This window comes from Populus alba, chromosome 12 (genome assembly GCF_005239225.2).
Source record: "Populus alba chromosome 12, ASM523922v2, whole genome shotgun sequence".
In the NCBI taxonomy this organism is placed as follows: domain Eukaryota; kingdom Viridiplantae; phylum Streptophyta; class Magnoliopsida; order Malpighiales; family Salicaceae; genus Populus; species Populus alba.
The window spans coordinates 4,880,668-4,896,298 of record NC_133295.1 but is presented as its reverse complement, the minus strand read 5'-3'; the positions used below and the strand labels follow the sequence as shown (position 1 = coordinate 4,896,298).

At 36.8% G+C, this 15,631-nt stretch overlaps 1 protein-coding gene across 1 annotated transcript; it reads left to right on the top strand.

Moving 5' to 3' along the window:
- Positions 1 to 381: 381 nt before the first annotated feature.
- Positions 382 to 2,003, top strand: LOC118046280 (peptidyl-prolyl cis-trans isomerase FKBP17-2, chloroplastic). The gene is made up of 3 exons (XM_035055113.2): positions 382 to 843; positions 1,429 to 1,473; positions 1,553 to 2,003. The coding sequence occupies exons 1-3, from the start codon at positions 467 to 469 to the stop codon at positions 1,905 to 1,907; spliced, it is 777 nt and encodes a 258-aa protein (XP_034911004.1). The 5' UTR covers positions 382 to 466; the 3' UTR covers positions 1,908 to 2,003.
- Positions 2,004 to 15,631: the final 13,628 nt, after the last annotated feature.

The following is a 15,631-nucleotide window of genomic DNA, read 5'->3' as shown; positions in this document are numbered from 1 at the left end:
ATTACCTAAATCCATTTAAATTTCTGAAAGATCGTGATTACAGAAAAATGGAGTTCTAAATGTTTTATGATTCGAAAGACTTGTGAATGGAGCTTTTAGGAGAAATTTGAAAAATGAGAGCAGGCATGCAAAAGTGAAAAGAGAAGGCTGGGATTTCCTTTGAGCTTTCAGGGTGTTTGACTTTACTGTTTTTTTTTTTTTTTTTTTTTAATACATTAAAATAATTTTTTTAAAAATATTTTTCAAAATATTAGTTATGGCACGAGGGGGATCTTATCAGAACCTTTGGGAAACTCTATGGATTATAATAAATTTAAATGGCAGCACTGAAAGAGAGAGAGATCCACCATTTAAATTCTATCACATAAAAGGATAGGGTAGGACCAAATATTTATACTTGCAAAGAATCGCTTTTTTTCTGCCATCTCAACATCTTAACCAAGAAACTATCTTGCAGCCTAAAAAGATGGCTACCTTCTTTGGGTCTCCACCATTTCTCTCCCATCCATTAACAAGAACTAACTTTTCTTCATCATCACAAACACCTCCGCCTCCCACCCCACCTATCCCACCCTCGCAGCCAAACCCATCTCCACAGCTAAGCAGCAGTTCATCTGAGCAACCACAGCTACCAGCCTCGGTTAGAGTGCAACAGCAGAAGCCTGCTAAACCTGCTGGCAATTCTGGTACCAAAGTTGAAACCACTGACTGGATAGCTTCCACATTAACTAGGCGGTTCGGCCTCGGTGCTGGCCTAGCATGGGCAGCCTTTCTTGCAGTCGGTGTGGTTTCAGAACAAATCAAGACCCGCATCGAAGTCTCCCAACAAGAAGCAAATACAAGGTCTGTACCATAACTTTTCGATCAATCGACCTTGTTCATATTGCTTTCCTCGATTGTCCGTTGAAAATTATTATAGGTTCATAAATTAAATTAAATGTTCATTGAGTTGCAGTCTTGCAGAGTTGTTTGAATTTCACTGAGAAATGAATAAGCATTAACCCCCTTGTTTACTGGCTCGATGTTACAAATTGTAATTGAAAACCTCCATTGCGACCATAATGAACTGAATGTTGGATGACAGAATGCAGCAACTACAAGTACACTAAATTACAGTGGGTATTTATTCAGCAACATGAATCCAGCAAGCAGGGTAATTTTAGTGCTTTGAGAATTGGTGAAATCAGAGCATTATAGGTACAACATTTTCAGAAATATTGACCGTGATTGCCATCTAAAAAGAAAACTCTGCCACCATTAATTCTAAACAGTTTTGACACCACCACCACTTTGAAAGATTTGACACGATGACATGCCAGTGTGTGTGTCATTTTTATACTGCTAAGATTCCTTAATAATTAGAAAGCCCCACCATTTGTAATCAGTCTTGAAACCATGCTGCTACTAACAAGATTCAGTCTTGTACAGAAATGTTGATATAGAGGAAGAGGTAGCGTTACCTAATGGCATAAGGTAATTGTTTCCACACTCCATGAGACCCCCATGAAATATGTTCTTATCCTGAAACTCATTGCACTTGTTATTATAACAGGTACTATGAGTTGAGAGTAGGAGGCGGAGCCTCTCCAAAGCCAGGGGACTTGGTGGTGATTGATCTCAAGGGGAAAATTGAAGGCAGTGGAGAAGTGTTTGTGGACACATTTGGCGGTGACAGGAAACCATTGGCTTTAGTAATGGGGTCAAGGCCCTATAGCAAGGGAATGTGTGAAGGGGTAGAATATGTACTGAGATCAATGAAGGCTGGAGGCAAAAGGAGAGTTATAGTCCCTCCTAATTTAGGTTTTAGAGAGAATGGTGCAGATTTAGGCACCGGTGTGCAGATTCCACCATTTGCAACTCTTGAGTATGTTATTGAGGTTGAGAGAGTTTCTATTGCACCAGCTTAAATGATCGGGATCCGGAGAGTGCAGTCAGTTCTGTTACAATATTTGAAAACATTTCCTTTCCCCCTGAATTATGATTGAAAAAAATAATACCGAACATAGTATATATTCCATTTTATAATATAGAGCTATAATAATAAATAAATAAATAAATAAAACAGAATGGCTGCAGGTAATTCCCACGAGTAGACTATCATGGTCTAGCTAATGTACCTTGAGTTTAGCCAAAATAGGTAGAGAAAACAACGGAAATAATAATAAAGAGAAAGAGCCAGAGTATATATTCCATCTTATTTGTTTAGTATGTTTTGTACAACTCATTCACATGGCTTATATAGAAAAAGGTACCATCTTATATAGGACTAAATTATAGTAATTACAATATGACTCAATTACTAAGATACGATCCACAAATCAAGTTTTAGTTGTTGTTGATTTTGAAATTCTAAGACGCCTCCTCAAGCTGAAGCATAGATGACCAAAGTTCCTAGCTTATGAAGTAGTGTATGAAATAATAAGCTACCAAGTGGTTTTGTGAAAATATCTGCTATATGCCAAACTAAAGAAACATGAGTTATCTTGATTAAGCCTGATTGTACAGTCAATCTTAATGTGTTTTTGTGTATTCATGGAATACAAGGTTGGATATGATGTTTAGAGCAGCTTGATTGCCATAGTATAAGAGGGTTGGCTATAAGTGTGTCATCTGCAAGTCATGTAAAAGGTGTTAGAGCCAAACTAATTCACAAGTAAGTGATGCCATGGATTTGTATTCTAATTCTACTGAAGAACATGACATAAACGATTGTTTCTTGCTCTTCCAAGATATGAGTGCTCCTTCAAGAAAAACATAGAAGCCAATAATCGATCGTTTGATTGTTGGGTAACTTGCCCAATCAGCATCACAATACCCTTTCAACTACATTTTATATGATGGGAATAAAATGCCTTAGCATTGTGCTTGCTTCAAGTAACACAAGACACGGTGAGTTGTATCTAGGTGGGTTTTCCTTGGATGCTGCATGAATTGGCTAAAAACGTAGACTGAGAAGGTGATGTCTTGACTTATGATGATGAGTTATAGAAGATGACCAACGAGACATTTATATGTTGGCTTTGAGTAGTTCACCTATGAAAGGTGAGTCATTGGTTTTTATTCCTATTGGAATATTAGTTGGTTTTCCCCCAATCATACCTGCATCCTTAAGTATATCTAGAGTGTATTTACGTTGGGAAATAACAATACTTTACTTGGAGTAGACAACTTCAATTCCAAGGAAGTACTTAAGATGGCCTCAATCTTTGATCCGAAAATTATTATTAAGGAATCTCTTAAGCTCTTCAACTGTGGCATTGCCATTTCCTATGATGAATATATCATCAACATAAAGTAATAGTATTGTAAAAAAAAAAAAAACACCTCGTACCTTAGTAAACAAGGAATAGTCTGCTTTGGATTATTGAAATCTAGCTCTTTTGATGGTTGTTGAAAATTTAAAGAACCAACATGATGCTTGCTTTAAGCCATATATGGACTTCTTAAGTTGATACACCATATTCGCCCTTTGTTGACGAAGGCTAGGGGGAGGTTGCATATAAACCTCTTCATCCAAATCATCATAAAGAAAGACATTCTGGATGTCGAGTTGGTGCAAGGGCTATTTACGGACTGCAGCAACATCAAGTAAGCATTTGAGGGTTACTAATTTGGCTACAGGTGAGAAGGCGTTTGTATAATCAAGACCTTCCATTTGCGTGTAACCCTTGGCGATTAGGCAAGCTTTGAATCAGTCAATCATGCCATCATAATGGTTTTTAAGCTTATATAACCATTTGCTCCCAATGGCTCATTTTCCTGCTAGCAAGAGACATAAAGTCCATGTATGGTTCTGTTCAAGGGCTGTTAATTCAACTTGCATAACATCCCTCTATTGGGGGTCAGATTCAGCCTGTGCAAACAATATTGGTTCACTATGGGCAAAAAGACTTGTAATAAAACTACGATGATATATATATATGAGCATAAGAAGCAAAATTAGATAAAGGGTGGAGGGTACCTCGTCGAGAAGATAATGATCTAGGAGGAAGCATGGTGGTGTTGGAGCAGTGGTAATCTTGAAGATGTAGTGGTTGGTAGTGATCATGATGACTATAACATGGAAGGATAGGTGGTATAGACTCTATTGATGATAAGGGCGTCTCAATGGTATTATGTATGGATGTAGGAGATGGTAATTCCCTCAAGGGAGAATGATTGTATGATGTGGTTTGGAGAAATAGAAGGCATGAGAGAGGTTGCTATAATACCATGTGAGGAATGTATTGGCAGCAGGGTAGGTAGGGCATTAAATATGTGTGAGAAAGTGGGTAGTATATGTGGGTAAGTGGCATCTAGTAAAGGTAATGGTAGTACTGAGGGGTATGACTAGTTAGTTTATGTATCTAAAGGTTGAGTAGAGAATGGAAATATAAATTCATGAAATGTGACATCATGATTAGAGAAAAAGGTTTTGGTAGAGAGAACCTAAAGATGGTATGCCTTTTATCCTAGAGGATAACCTATAAAAACACATCTGCGTGCCCTAGAATTAAATTTGTGGGAGGTTGTAATATTGGTGGCATAACAAAGATAACCAAAAACCTTCATGTGATGGTAGTTAGGCATGGTATTATAAAGCTTTTCATATTGTAAGTGTTTGGAAAGAACGGGTGTTGATAATCGATTTATTATGTAGGTTGTAATGAGAATGATTTCCCTATAAAATTCAAGCGGTGGATGAGCTTGGAATCGTAGAGCATGAGCAATATTTAAAAGATGATGATATTTGCGCTCTATGATTTCATTTTGTTGTGGTGTTATTGAACAAAAGTGTTGAAAAAGAATTCCTAAGTTATTAAAGAGAGGTCGCATAAAAGTAAACTTGCTCCCTCATATTATCCACTCTTGGTTATCACATTGGAATTGTGTTTTGACAAATACAATGAAGGATTTTAGTAAAGTTTGTGTTTCTGATTAAATTTTATAAGGTGTATCCAAGTGCAGTGTAAGAAATCATTTATAATTGTTAAAAAAATAGCGGGCACCAGAATGTGAATAAATGCAATAGGGACCTTAAATGTTATAATGTATAAGATCATAAGGTGCATGTTATGAAATGGAACTCAAATTAAAAGGTATTTTGGTTTGTTTTACCATGGGGCAGATTTCACAATGCTTATTAGGATGAAAAGAAAAATTAGGAATTGCTTTAGATAAAAATTGAAATGATGTAGTAGAAGGGTGTCCTAGACAATAATGCTATAAATCTAGAATGGTGGAGATGTCGTTGGCTCAAATTTCTGATGGTGGCTTGATGGTTGTGTGCTTGGACAGGTAGTATAAGACATTATGCTTCTTCTCTAGTCCAATCATCTTCATCGTGCTCAGGTCTTGTAAGATACAAAAGTTAGAATGGAAAGTGATAATACAATTCAAATCACAAGTGAGTTTACTGACTGAGAGCAGATTGACTTGTAATAAAGAAGGGTATGTGGAGGACATTCTTGATGTATAAATATGGATTAACTTGTATAAAGCCAACTAATAAAGTGTCCATGTGCGAGCTATTAAGTAAATGAACAATATCATGGTATGGTGTTTAAGACAAAAAATGAGAAGAAGAGGATATATGATCACTTTCACTGCTGTTAATGATCCAAGCTTTACAACATTTGGAATTGTGTTTATTTGTCACATTTCCACAAAACTGATTTTTACCAATTAATGCCTTTATTTAATTATACTCTTCTTCTATGAACTAAAGTAAGGTTTGAAGTCCATTTGATGCAGTGTTGGGTTTGATCATGTTATGGGTATTATTGGCTGGAAATCATTTGTTTTAGTTTGGTAGCTTGATATCTCTACCATGAAACTTGTGCCCTGGGAAAAATCCAATGATATAATAGCAACGATCAACTATATGTTTATTGCCCTCACAATGTGTGTAATATAAAGATTTGCCTTTGCTATTTTATAACCTTGTAGGTTACTTATTCTCTGTGTTTCTTGTGTTTTTCTTCATGTTTTTGCATGAATAGGGCTATCATGAGCATCAATAAGTTGTCACTGCTTTTCTTTTTGAAGCAGAAATGAGTAGATTTTTTTGATGTTGGGAAGTGGCTGCATCAACATAATTTTTCCATGAATAGCAGAGTATGTGTCATTCAAACCTATAAGGAATTGCAGGATCCACTCATGTTCCGGGTTGTTGTATGATTCTAGCTCATCCCAAAAAAACTTGGGTATCGTATAGTAAGCTGCTATGGTATGTTGTTGTTGATGATGCTCAACAATCCTTTGCTTGAGTTCAAAGATACATAAGAGATTCCTTTGTGAGAATCATTCGCTAAGATCTGCCCAGACATCAGTAGTAATGTTAGAGAAGATTATGATATTAGTTAGGGATTGGCTGATAGAATTGAGTATCCATGATTTCACAATCTGATTGCATCTCTTCCAAGCTCTATATTTAGGGTCCTTCTTTGAAGGTGCTTTGATCGTGCTATTAGTGAAGCCAAGCTTATTTTTGGCTTCTAGAGACATCATCATGGCATGACTCCATGTTGTGTGGTTGCCACCTTCTAGGGGTTGAGTGAAGATAACATGACTGGTGTGATATGAGGGATGAATGTAATAGGGATCATAAAAATTTATTATCTTTGTCAAATGTTTTTTTTGATGAAGTTTTAGTCATGGTGATATTGGTGGAAGCAAAAATAATGAACAATTTAGGCACTAGACCTTTGTTCTGATACCATAAAGAAAATAGAGGAACTAATAATGAAGAGAAAGAACCACAATTACTCTTATTTGTTTATTATGTTTTGTACAACTCATATACATGGCTTATATAGGAAAATGTCTCATATAAAAGAAGTTAATTGACAGACTAACACCTAAGATTTAGGACTAAATTACAGTAATTATAATCTGACTCAATCATTAAGATATGATCCAAAAATCAAACTTTAATTGTTGTTGATTCATAATTCCAATAATAGGGAAATAGCTTCCATTCTAGCACTATTATGTTTATGCTTTTTTAACTCATCCACTTCCATCATTTCCATCATAGTAGACTGTAGCTCTAAAGCTTATCCTAGGAAGAAAGAATTTATCATACAATTAATGTTTGAAAGAAAGGATAAGTTGATGACAATTCAAATTCTACAAATGAAAATATCAAGTTGAAAGAATCGAAAGCACTGACCACCAATATGTTGTGCATGTTGACCAAATCACTTGGCGAATCTCTAGTTTACTATAATATTAAAGCTAATAGGTCTATGCTCTTTAAGTTTAGAGCGAGCTAGGTCATATAAGTAAACTGGATACTATGGCTTAAGCAAAACAACACACCCAAGTAACCATGGGAAAGAATATAGTTGCTCGTCTCTCATGACTTTTAAATTCTAGAGAGCTTTTGCTGTATATCTACTACCATTAAAACTATAAACATTGTTATTAGTATTAAATGCAAAATCAACATTCAATTTTCACTTATATTCATTGTTAAGGTGATGTACTTGAGCAGCTAGGTCTCTCCACCTCTGAGCATATTCCCTTATGCTTTCCTTGTCCCTTTTCTCTAGATTGGATAGACTAGTTCTATCAGGAGCAATGTCCATATTATACTTGTATTGCTTGACAAAAGCATCCACCAAGTCTTTCCATTTTTGGATCGTTGTGTTGTCCAATCTCATGTACCAACTTAATGCTGCCCCACTTAAGCTATGTTGGAAAAAATGCATCAGTAGTTTTTCATCAGTACTACTTTTGCCATCTTATTGTAGTAAGATTTGAGATGAGTCATGAGGCATTACGTTCCGATATATTTGATGAATTCAGGAACATGAAACTTTTTCGGTACCACCACATTTGGGACCAGACACATTTCTGCTGCTCGTACTAGATTGTACAAGTCTACCCCTTTAATGGCTTTAATCCGAGCTTCCAACGCTGCCATCTTATCTTGATCAATGCCATTGGATGACTTGGTCTTATAGGACTCCTTGGCAAATGGATCTGTGACTACAGGGGCTGGTGCCGATGGCGTTGTGTGCACAAATGCTGGATTATGTGGAGGTTCTTGACCATGTTCACTCATTGTTTCTTCAGGTTGAGCCATTGTCGAAGGCTGAACAAAAATAGCTGGCTGATTGGAAGGACCTTCACCAGAGGCATTTCTAAGTGTTTGCTCGAGTAAGCTAGTGAGGCGAGCCACACTTGCTTTCAGAAACTCTAACTCTTATTGGAAATGGGCGTCACGATGAGCACGCTCTTCATCTTCCATGTTTCTTGCTCGGAGTTGAGTGTTGTAGACTCTTTGGGGACCTATATTTCAACCTGTTGCATGTATGTATGTTATTTACAATGGATGGATGTATGTGTGTGGATGCAAATGTATGTACATGCATATTGGGTATGAATGACAAAAACTTATGCAGAATGAATAACAAGGGAGTTCATGCTCTAAAGGAAGGTTCTAGGTCATTACATGATGAATAGGCTTTCTACCTGGTCTTAAAAGGGTCTATGAACCGCCCAGTGACCACCTTACATGAAGGTAGTATAGGGGTTTACAAGGAATGGTTGGGGCACAATGTGACCGCCATTACCGAGTAAACACTCATCTCATAGTTGGATGTTTCACGAATCTGAACCCCGACTGAAAGTCATGAGGCAGATCGCTACTCCCCACCTAACCTAGAATTAGGTTTATTCGTAAAATTAAAATGCATGCTAAAGCAATACGAGCTAAAAATTAAAGACCAGCAAAAGAAAAACAATCAAACAATCAAAGCTTAGTTCGACCAAACAAGGTGGTCCCCAGTAGAGTCGCCATCCTGTCGCGAGGGGGGTCGCGACGTTGTTTGGCGACGGTTGAGGCTCTTTGCCGTGCCTCCGGTGTGAGGGGTGTTGTGTGTTGGGAATGGTTTTTGGATTTAATCACAAAATTATGATTAATGTCAGGAGTCGCCACCTAGTATTATGGTCACTAGGAACCTATGGTCTGCGAGAGTCTGAGTAAGGGACTGATTGTGCAAGGGGAAGACGCATCACCCCAGTGCACCCTACCTAAGGTAAGCTGCATTGTTGTTTGATTGTTTCTTTTCTAAGTTGGGTTGGTCTCTTTCTAAGGTTCAAGGCAGATCTCTCTTCATGAGAGAGTACTTTATTGGGTTAAATCCTAACTGTTCTAAGGACTGAATTTTTTAGCATCACATTTATTTACATCTTGTATCTTTAATACTTGAGGGTGTACTTTATCGTGTAATTTTACACCCCACAAATATTAAAGTCTACATCTAGACCCTAAAAAATTATTGGAAAAGGTTTTTGATATTTTGGCTAAATCCTAATGGATAATCATAAACTGGTTACGATATCCATTTTTATTTAAAAAAAAAAAAACATTAAAAAGATGCAATTTTTGTTTTTTTGTTTTTACGAAAAATATGATTGGAAAAATTTTAGGATTTGGCCGTATGCAACAGAATATTTTTTCTTTTTGAAAATGTTTTGATTTTTTTTTGAAAAAATTTAGGAAAAAAACCAGGTATTTTAATACCGGATTTGTATTTTACAATGTAAATATACAACCCGATATTATGTAAAATGGATAGAAATTTTTTTTGAGAAAATCACAAATTTTTTAAAATGATTTTGAATTTTTTTTTGATTTTTTTGATTTAAAATAATATTATAATATAATATAATAATATATAATATTAAATGTGGGCTGGGCCGAGCCCAGTAACTTTTGGTTGGGCCGATCTCGGCCCAACACATCCTTTTTGGGCCAGGCCGGACCCAAGTGGTTCGACCCAAGCCCGCATGGTTGCGGGGCTGGCCAGCAACCATGCTAATTAACCATGCTGCATGCAGAATTCGTTTTGCATGCCGAATTCTGCATGCAGCGGCTTGGTTGGCAACAAAGGAGGGGCGGCGGAGGAGAAGGCTACCGGGTGCGGTGGTCACGGACGCGATCAGGAGGTCGAGTTGACGGTTTCTGTGGCTTCGCTGGGAACAATGGTGGCCAGAGCCGATCACGAAGGGAGGAAGAAGAATTCTGCAGAGGTGAGAAAGGAGGAGACGATGACGGTTTCAAGCGTGGGGGATGGCCGACTTGTTATTGGGATGGATACCTGTGGTGGAGCTGGTGGTGGCTTCGTTTGGTGGCTGGAGCATCGGAGAAAGAGAGAGAGGGAGAAACTGCAGAAACCGGGGCAGTGAAGGCTGGTTTTTTTTTTTTTTTCTGACTTTGGACTCTAATTTCACCTCCCTCAGGTCATCAACGAAGCCTCTATTTATAGGCGGTGGAAGAGGGTAATCTTCTCTACACCGGGGTAAAATTTCAGCCATTGATTCAGTTGGGAAGGATCCCAACCGTTGGCCCAAAGTAGGCATCCTGAGTTGTCAATTCTGCAGAAAAAACTGCCAGAGTGGGCATGTTTAGGCCGGAGCTGACGCCGATTTTATGTAATTAAGACTGAACTATTCACACGGGGATGTAGAGTGACTATAGGGGATCATTTTCGTGCAAGTTTGGTTAAATTTGGTGGCCTTTTGGTCCATTAAATGCGCTTGCAAAGTAGGCTACCGAACCAACATTAATCGGGTAAAAGAAGAAGACAATGAACAGTGACCAGATGACGCGTTGTCTGGTCTTCTCTCTCTCTCTTTTTTTTTTTTTTAATTTATTTAAATACTCAAAACGGCGCCGTTTTGCGTTTTAATATGGATTTTGCAGAAGTTCAATGCAGTCCCCTATCTTTCAATTTGTTTTAATTGAACCCCTAATTGACCATAAACTTTGGATTTAATGCAATTAAGCCCCTAATTAACTTCAATTGAAACCTCAAAGTTACACGCCTATTGCAATCTGGTCCTTGATCCCGAATTTTGTCAATTTAACCCCTAATTGACCATAAAACTTTCAATTTCTTCAATTTTGCCCCCATAGTTTTTGTCGATTGAACCCCCATAGTTTGCCGCCTGTTGCATATTGGTCCCTGGTCTCAGATTTCTTCAATTTAACCCTTAATTGGCCCCAAAAATTCAATTTTCTTGCAATTTGGCCCCCAATTTCAATCAATTAACTTGATAAAAATTAAATTTGGTCTTTTAAAATTCCAATTTTCTCAATTAAGCCCAAATTAAGCTCCCAAACTTAATTTTTCACCAATTAAGCCCCAAATAAAATTAATTTGACACATTTAAAGTAATAATTAAGTCCTTGCACTTAATTAGATCCTTCAATTGGACTCAAATTAATTCTTAAACATAATTAAAATTTAATTTGGCTCATGATTATATCAAATTGGCCTATTAAAAATTTAATTATGTCCTTGGACTTAATTTTTCACTAATTAAGCCCCAAATAAAATTAATTTGAACCATTTAAAGTATAATTAAGTCCTTGCACTTAATTAAATCCTTTAATTGAACCAAAATTAATTCTCAAACATAATTAAAATTCAATTTGACCCATTAAAAATTTAATTATGTCCTTGGACTTAATTTTCATGCAAATTCCTCAAATAATCATTTAATTTGACCTTGAATTTGCATTGTTTTCCCTATTTTTTAGGCATAATGGGGTACAATTAGGCCTTGAACTTCCTCCAAAAATTGCAGCTTGATTCCCCGGCCTACTTTCTCCATTTTGTCAGCCTTTATTTTATTTATTTATTTTTAAAATTTATTTTTGGGGAATAACCCAGAATTGGGTTATGACACCCCCAATCGAAAAAAAAAATCTTTTTGCTAAATAAACAAAAAGTGGAGCCGTCGCCCGACGTCGTGTATCGACAAAATGGCGACTCCACTGGGGAAGTAGGGTTGAACCAATTGCGTGTGTTTGATTTTCATTTGTTCTTTCTTATTGCTATTTATTTTTTGAGCATTTATTTTATTTGCACTAGTTATTTTATGCGATATCTATTGTAAATCATTTCAATTTTTCGGATTGCACATGCATGCATGTTATTTATTTGTGTATTCACACACTTCACAGTGAACCCATAAAAGCTCTGGACCCGAGCTCATCCTTTTACGATTAGAAAAGAAAGATTCAGGTGGCAAGTGTGACTTATGTCCACTGATGCTCATTTAGACTTTCGCTTAGAAATTAACTCACCCTATGCAACTAGTATTGTGGAGTTTTTCTCTCATACTCATGTTGTTTAAAGTTAAGAGGCCGATTACTCTATGGGTAATTCGGGCAATCTAAGAACCAACAAAAATCTTTAAGATTAGAATAAACTGAGCCAAATCTTATGAGCTAGATCCTATCAATTAGGATATACCTTTTAGGACACAAACAAATGTCAATGCATTAACATACATGTTTATATACATATTCTCATTAAATCTCCACCGATCCTTATAGGAAGTGTGAGATGGAAAAGCCCATTACTATTAAGGAATTTTTGACCAGATCAAAATTGAATGAATATGATGAAGGGGATTGTTTGCCATTAGAATTTGAGTCTTAGTTGCTAAAGCATGTTAAATTAAATGACAAGTCACTTGGTACAGGACAGTTACTAGATTGCTAGGAAAAGTTATCTTCTCATGATCAGATCAATTTTTAGAAACAATATGGGGATCTATCACATTTACTGAAAATTAAGGTCCAGCATGCTTGTTTTCAGGCCATGATAGGGTTCTGAGATCCAGAATATCGGTGCTTCACTTTTGATATCATGGATATGACTCCTACTATCGAGGAGTATGATTCCCTGTTAGATTGTCACAAGTCAGAAAAGGTGTACTTTTACACACATATAGTGCATACACCTTTTAATTTCATTTGGATTACTCAGATAGACTGTCAACTAGCAAAATCACATGCGACTAAACGAGGAAATAGCTAGCGTTGGTTTTGGAATGTACTAGAAGCCATATTCAAGAGGAAACTACACAATGAAAGCAATGAAATTCGATTGAGAATTTTGGCCTTAGGCATATATGGTTTGGTTCTTTTCCCATCTGCCGAGGGAATGATCGATTTTGAGGCTGTTAATGTATTTAAAAGTATGGTGACCTTTAAAATTAACCCTGCTACAACAATATTGGCAGAAACCTTCTCATCCTTGAATTATTGTAGAAGAGCTGGAAGGGGTCGTTTAAGATGTTGCTTGCAGTTGTTGTTTTTCTGGATTGTGAGTCATATGATTGAGGGGAAGATTTCAGGTTTGAATGGTACCCCATGGCATCTTTATTCTAAGTTGGAGAATTTTGCTGAAAAAAATTTGCATGAAGTAGGAAGAAGCACATGGGAATCAATGTTTCGAAGTCTAAGTAAATCTCAGTTTCATTGGAGGAGTCGATACTCTTACTTCAAATCTTATCTGGCATACTGTGGTGAGTACCCATGGGTTCTGTTGATAGGAGCCTGCTATTGTATTAGTTATTGTCCCAACCCAACATGGTTTTACGACAGTTTGGATTTGAGTAGTTTATTCCAAGGACTACCGAACGGGCAACATTTTATGAAGATTTCAAGACCTCGAAGAAATTATTAGAGTCAGTGAAGAGGGCATTAAAACATCCTGGTAGGGTTACTTCTGCTAAGAGAGTAGAAGGAAAAACAACTGAAGGATATCCAATATGGCAAAAGAAAAGAGGGAGAGGGTACAAAGTTCCTCCTTTTGAAGGGCCACCTAGGTCTTTGATTTAGTCTACTAAAGACATATACGAAGAAGTCCGCGCCTAACAAGAATCTTATAACCTAAGTTTGAATTCCGAAGTGGAAGAGTTAAGGGCTAAAAAAAAAAAGTTAGAATTTAATCTAATCACTCAAGAAAAAGCTTTGACTATCACAAAACAAGAAAAGGATGACCTATCAGCTCAACTACAACATCAACAACTTAAGTTCTAGCAACTGCAAGAAAAATATGTACTTTTGTCAGAGGATAAGAAGAGGCAAGATGTTAGCATGAAGAGATGGGTTGGAAGAGCATCAAAAGCTGAGAAAATGGTATTGAAGTTGGAAGAGACAAATGAATCACTTCAGGAGCAGTGCCGAAATCAAGATATAATAATTGCCAATTTAGATGAGCAGGAGGACCATTTGCTTTCTATTAAGCAAACCTTATCATCAAAAAAAGAAAATGCAGAAATAGAAGCATAATTTTGGCTTCTGAAGCTATGCGCTATCATGTACAAGCAGATGATGCCAAGAATTATGCTTTAGAATTAAGAGGCATAGCCCAACAAATAGCAAATGATGAGCCAATGACTAGAAATGAATTCCATCAGTTTTTTGGGTTGATCAGAGATGGAATTAATGAGATCTTAGCATATGATGGTCCAAGGCTTTGGAAAGATTGAGTTGTTGTGATTGTAATATTGTAAAATAATGAAAGAGAATTTCATGAGAAATGCTTATTTTGATTCTGATTTATGGCATCAAATTTCTCCCCTAAATCAGTTCAAGTCCCTGTAGGTTTGAAGTCCTCAGTAAGAACTTTCTTAAGAGAATCTAATCTGGTTTGTTCCTCGTCATAAGCTAAAGGAAAAATTAAAACAAATAACAAGCATGCATAAACCATATGGCATTTTGCATCCATTTATACATTTCATTTAGTTTACTTGCATTCATTCAGGTTGAAATATAGGTTCCCCAAAAGATCATAAAATTCATTACACTCGACTATGAAGGAAGATAATGGAGAACGAAGAAAGAGCCCATCTAAAGGCTCATTATCAAAGAGAGTTTGAGAACATGAAAAATGATATTACACGACTTACAAGTCTACTCGAGCAGGCCCTAGTATCCAAGTCTGGGGAAGATACCTCTACTCAGCTGACAGTAAAACTCCATCTGTATCTATGCCAGCAACTCCTTTTGTATTCACGTCTCAAAATTTAGGGGCAAATCCCTCTTCATTTGAACAACAGTTCACTACCAATGTTCCACCAGCACAAGTGCCAGTTACTGTAAACTTGACAACTGATGACCCACATAAGATGAAATTCTCTAAATATGTCGATTATGATAAATTGACCGCTTTAGAAGAAAGATTGAAGGCGATCGAAGGGGCAAACTTATATGATCCTGTTCATGCTGGAAAAATGTGTTTAGTTCCAAATGTAGCTGTACCCAAAGAATTTAGGGTACCAGAATTCATCAAGTATACTGGAACTGAATGCCAATCACTCATCTTAAATCTTACTGCAATAAGATGGCAGAAGTAGTGAATGATGAGAAACTTCTCATCCATTTCTTTCAAGACAGTCTTTCTGGATCGGCACTAAACTGGTATACAAGGCTAGATAATACTAAGATCAGAAAGTGGAAAGATTTGGTAAAAGCCTTTGTGGAGCAGTATAAATTCAACATGGAGGTAGCCCTAGACAAGTCAAGCTTGTTAGTCATCGAGAAGGGCAACAAAGAGACTGTAAGAGAATATGTTTTGAGATGTCGTGAAAAAGCATCTCATGTGCAATCCTCTTTGTTAGAAAAAGAAATGGCCACTCTGTTTTCTAACACTTTTAAATCTCCCTACTTTGAACACTTGATGGGTAGTTTAGCTCAACATTTCTATGATGTTGTAACTATCGTTGAGAGAATAGAACAAGCAATAAGAACGGGGAGAATGTTAGAGCCTACTGAGAAGAAAGGCTTTACTGGGAAAAAGAAGGATTTCGATGTGAACAATGTGGAAGGAGTGTAAAG

Excerpts from the sequence above, each read along its gene's own strand:
- LOC118046280 (XM_035055113.2), top strand. The coding sequence starts at position 467 with ATGGCTACCTTCTTTGGGTCTCCACCATTTCTCTCCCATCCATTAACA. Across the intron at positions 844-1,428 it reads CAACAAGAAGCAAATACAAG|AAATGTTGATATAGAGGAAG; the intron begins GTCTGTACCATA and ends AGTCTTGTACAG. Across the intron at positions 1,474-1,552 it reads GCGTTACCTAATGGCATAAG|GTACTATGAGTTGAGAGTAG; the intron begins GTAATTGTTTCC and ends TTATTATAACAG.